Source organism: Pteropus medius, unplaced genomic scaffold (genome assembly GCF_902729225.1).
Source record: "Pteropus medius unplaced genomic scaffold, Ma_sr-lr_union100, whole genome shotgun sequence".
Lineage (NCBI taxonomy): Eukaryota > Metazoa > Chordata > Mammalia > Chiroptera > Pteropodidae > Pteropus > Pteropus medius.
In genome coordinates, this window is record NW_024349564.1 from 363,728 (window position 1) to 369,228 (window position 5,501).

The 5,501-nt window shown below is 34.0% G+C and overlaps 1 protein-coding gene across 1 annotated transcript in view; it reads right to left on the minus strand.

The window, feature by feature from the left end:
- Positions 1-553: 553 nt before the first annotated feature.
- The window catches only part of ZNF677 (zinc finger protein 677), a 15,109-nt gene continuing 10,161 nt past the window's right edge, over positions 554-5,501 (minus strand). The window contains exon 4 of the mRNA XM_039882894.1: positions 554-3,765. Coding sequence (XP_039738828.1) covers positions 1,958-3,765 — 1,808 coding nt within the window. The 3' untranslated portion in view covers positions 554-1,957. The remainder of the gene's footprint in view (positions 3,766-5,501) is intronic.

Sequence of the window (5,501 nt, forward strand, 5' to 3'; positions counted from 1 at the left end):
TGGGGCTCCATCCTATTCCAGTGGAACACAAGTGAAAACTAATAAAAATGTGTTAGAGAGTGAATATATGAAATCTCTAGTTTATTTTTTAAAATCCAATTTTGTATGTTCCTAAGAAACTCACGAACACTACTCTTGTGGAATTATCCCCCTGAGCACTCAAAACACAAAAAAAGTGTTTTCATCCTTCTTCTGAAATTTTCTTTTATTCCCTAACTTTTCCATATGCTTACTACATTCTATTTTTATTTGATGTAAAGGTGTAACCCATGAGTCTTATCTCAGGAAAAAAAAAAAAAGACATGTAGAAATATAGTCATATGGTGTATATTCAAGAACAGGAAAAATGGTTTTAGCATGTGAGATTCTAAAATTGTACTCTGGTATTTTAATTATAGCTATAGAAGTAATGTGGGATATACTATGGAGTGTACAACTCAAATACAAATTATAAATATCATTTCAACAGAGTGCCTAATGATGTACTATTTAGGTTCATTATAATATGCCACAGTGAGGGGGAATATGCACGTGAATAGAAGACACATAATTCTTCAAGGTAACAAAATTATGTTTTACTTATTTAGACATAAGTAATACGATGCATTCTAAGTATCCAAATGAATTTCTATGGCCAAATGTAAATCCCTCATAGGTGTACTCTGGTTCTTTTGATTAAACTGTCTTCTACTGACTTTGTGTCTTCAGTTTCCAAAAATAACATGAATTTTCATTAACTTATAACAGCTGTTAACTTTCAAAAGGAAGGAAGACCATTATTCCACCTCCATTTTTTCTACCATGTCTGCCATCTCATGTATCCCATTATTCTATTCACATGAAAATCTCATTCTCTCAATGTCTTGGCCCACTGTTTCCTAATCATCTGGTAGAGCAAGCTTTTCCTATAGTCATCAGCAGAGGCCCTCAGTCACACTAGTAAATCTAGAGAAGTGGCAATCACCTTAAATTGCACGATAATTTAGATAATAGTTTTACATCTATTCTCTGCCACTCCCCATGCTCTCAAATTTATACCTTTTACATCTTAAAATTAGTGTCATTGTCTTTCCAGGTTACATGGATCCGAATAAACCCCACCTAATGAAGTAGGTCCTTTCATCTTAATGATGCCTTCCCTGAGACCATCATGGTGAGACATGAAAAGCATGTAATGAAAGTATAACATCAACAGATTTCAAACTTCAAGTTCTAAGTCATCAAAAATAATGTAGCCTGTCCAAAATAAATAAAAACATTTTGTAAACTGAAGTTAATTAATCCTTATCACAGATGCCCTTGCTCCATGGACATGTATCATCTCATGAGTTTTAAATAACTTTAACTTTTATTCTCTGGAATTTGACATTTGAAGTTGGTTAATCTTCAAACCTAATAGACCTAGTGCCCTCAGCATGGATTTTCTTATGTGTAATCCATTGAGATAATTGGTTAAACAATTTACCACCCTCATATCTATAATATCTCTGTCCAGTAGAGGTTTAGGGGTATCCTGAGGTCTTTGCTTAAAGACCTTAACACATTTGTATGTTTTTATCTTATATGAATTCTTTCATGACCACAAAGTTCACAATTTTGTAAATCCCATCACACATTATATTTGTAAGATTTCTCTCTAGTAAGAATCCTGTTGTGTTCCTCAAGGCTTAACTTTGGATAAGCCTTGCTGTACATTAAATTTGCGTGGTTTCTCTCAAGGATGTATACTCTGATATCAACTGAGGTATCAGCCTGGATTACAGGCTTTGTGATAATTAGTTTTCTATTATTTCTCTCACAATAGAGTCTGATTTGGAGTAAGTTTTGAACACTTGCATAAGTTTTGTCTCAATCATTATATTTGTAAAGTTCTTTCTACTAAGAATTCTCCTGATGATGCACAAAGCTTGTGCTTTGAATAAAAAGCACTGCCTCATAAATTATGTGTATACTGTTTCTATTCAGAATGTATTTTCTGATGCCTTTTAAGGTTTGCAAATTGGGTAAAAGCTTTGCCACACTCATTACATTTGTAAGGTTTCTCTCCAGTATGGATTCTCTCATGTTTATTAAGATGTGAACGCTCTGTAAAACCTTTGCCACATTCATTACACTTGTAAGGTTTCTCTCCACTATGGAATTTCTTATGTTGAGTAAGATTTGAACGCTCCATAAAGGCTAAGCCACACTCATTGCATTTGTAAGGTTTTTCTCCAGTATGAATTCTCCAGTGACGTATGAGGTGTGAACTGTGACGAAAGACCTTGCCACATTCATTGCATTTGTAAGGTTTTTCTCCTGTATGTATTCTCTGATGTTCCATAAGGCCTGATCTTTGTATAAAAGCCTTGCCACACACATTACATTTGTGTGGTTTCTCTCCAGTATGTATTTTCTGATGCATAGTAAGGTGTGCCAATTGGGTAAAAGCTTTACCACACTTGTTACATTTGTAAGGTTTCTCTCCAGTATGGATTCTCCTATGTTTATTAAGAAGTGAACGGTCTTTAAAGGCTTTGCAACACTCATTACATTTGTTAGGTTTCTCTCCAGTATGAGCTTTCTCGTGACTACAAAGGTGTGAACGTGCAATAAAAGCCTTATCACATTTATTACATTTATAAGGTTTTTCTCCTGTATGAATTCTCTGATGTTCCACAAGGCTTGATCTTTGGATAAAAGCTTTGCTACACACATTACATCTGTGTGGTTTCTCTCCAGTATGTATTTTCTGATGTGCAGTAAGATTTGTAAATTGGGTAAAAGATTTGCCACACTCATTGCATTTATAAGGTTTCTCTCCAGTGTGAGTTCTGTCATGACTCCTAAGTTGTGAACATTGGCTAAAAGCCTTACCACATTTATTACATTTATAAGGTTTTTCTCCTGTGTGAATTCTCTGATGTTTCATAAGGCTTGAACTCTGGATAAAAGCTTTGCCACACACATTACATTTATAAGGTTTCTCTCCAGTATGGCTTTTCTTATGTTGAGTAAGATGTGAATGCAACATAAAGTCTTTGCCACACTCATTACATTTATAAGGTCTCTGTCCAGAATGAATTCTCTCATGATTCATGAGTTGTGAGCTTTTAGAAAAAGCCTTCCCACAGTCACTACATTTGTAAGGTTTTTCTGTAATATGTTGTGTTATCTTGTATTGTGTAGGTAACAAAGGATATTTAAAAATCTTCCTATATTTATTACAAAAGTTTTTGACAGTAGAAGGAATTCTTTGAAATGATGAAACTGAGAAACAACTGTTGACAGACTTCTCAACTTGACTGCATTCATTAATTATCTCCTCAATTTGAAATCTCTGCAGGTCAGGCTGGTGTGCTTGCAAACTTAATCCAGTTCTATTTTCCAAACATTTTACATACTTGTTTTCAGTATTGCTTAAGTTGTTTTTCAGTTGTAAGAAATTTCTTATAAAAATCTTGTCATGCATGAAATATTGGTATGTACTATTTCTTACAGAAACACTGTCCTTTTGAGAAAAATTAATTGAGCATTTATCATGCTGTTGATCTTTTCTACGAGTGAGATTTCTGTTATGGGTCAAAGGCACTTCTTTATAACTTCTCTCATCATATCCCCACTCACTCTCAAACTCATGCACATTTTCCCGGACTTCCTTGAAGATACAATTCTTGACAACATGGCTATCATTTCTTTCCAATATCATTAGATGGTATAATTCATCTTTATTAATGTCCCATCTTGGTGGTAATTCCTTGATTGAAAATCCAACAGTAAGGCTTCCTATCAGAGTTAGGAGATAAATATTTTAAACTAAATTACATAATTACACAAAAAAATAATATAATGAATACAGTTCTGAAGTTTCTCAAACACAGTCTTTAAACAGCATTGCAATATACAATTTTTTTAGTTTTGTTTTATAATATTTTTCATGTTACTGTTTTCTCAGACCTTAAATATAAATTTTCAAAGCATACACTATACACTATACATAGTTTTTGGCTGTAAAACTGAATAAATAAGTGATACTTCACAGTTAGTTAATCTATGTACTGGCTGTTATAAAACTAGAAGCATGAATCATAATTGAGATTTCAGACTGTCTTCCCTAATTCTTAATCTTTATAATAAAGTGTGCTTACTAATAATGTGTTTAATAATGTGTGGGGATATAATGCAAGAAAAAAGATACCAAAAAAATCAGCATATAACATAATAATAAATTAAATTGGTAACCCATGATAAATCTAGCAGATAGTTAATAAGTAACCCCAGTTATACAGAATAATAGTCTCTGAAATTCTAAAGAATTATTGCATTCTGAAATACCTGGTTCAGGTAAACACACATTTTTGTAAAGATTAAGAATTAGGAAAGAATTTCTGAAATCTCAACTATTATTTCATTCTAGTTATATCATAGAGAGTATTAGATCAATTCCCTAAATACAGAGTATCATTTAATTATCAGTTATAAGGCAAAAATAGTCAATACTTTGAAAATAATTATGAAAAAACATGAGAGATTATAACAGGTCAAAGCAAATACCAGGAGCTTAGGAAGAAATGTTTCAAAGGAGACAGACCTTCGTTGTATCATTTATACTGTGACTGTCCTACCATTCATAGACAATAGGAGTCATTATGTCCTGTACATGCTGACGTACAAAGTGAGCAGCCTGTGATGCTGATCTGAGCAAACTGTACTGGGAATAAGTAAGGGATCTTTCCTCATGCAGAGTATGCAGTGTGGGGAGGATCTGGTCCTGTGAAAACGGGTGTCTGGGTGCTCAAAATTAATCTACTAGAAGTTACCAGTATAGGAAAGACCAGGACTGGGATTTAGAAAAGCAGGAGTGAGGGGCAGGGGGTAATATGGTAGGATCAATGCTTGTGCTTACAAATCTATGGGAATATAATTGTGCTTGGCAGTTAAAACCCCCACCATATGATCCAGTAATCCCTTTACTGAGAATTTACCCAAAAGATTTGAAAACATATATCCGAAAAGATATATGCACACTGATGTTCACAGCAGCATTATTCAAGGTGGCCAGGATATGGAAGGAACCGAAGTGTCCTACAACAGATTACTGGATAAAGATGTGGTACATATATACAATGGAATATTACTCAGCTATAAGAAGAGATGAAATACGCCATTTGCGACAATGTGGATGGACCTTGAGATAATCATGCTAAAGGAAATAAGCCAGACAGAAAAAGTTGAAAACCATATATCATCACTTATATGTGTGCTATAAATCAAAAATCAACAAACAAACATGACAAACAGACTCACAGGCATGGACAGTGGACTAGTGGTTACCAGAGGGAAGGCAGGGACGGGGGAGGTAGATGAGATAAAAGGGGTCAAATATGTGGTGACAAAGATATCTAACTATGGGTGGTGGACACACGATGCAATATATATATGCCTTATTGTTTAACTGTACACCTGTAACTTATTGGATTTTGTTCATCTAATGTCACCATAAGAAGAAAGGAAGGAAGGAA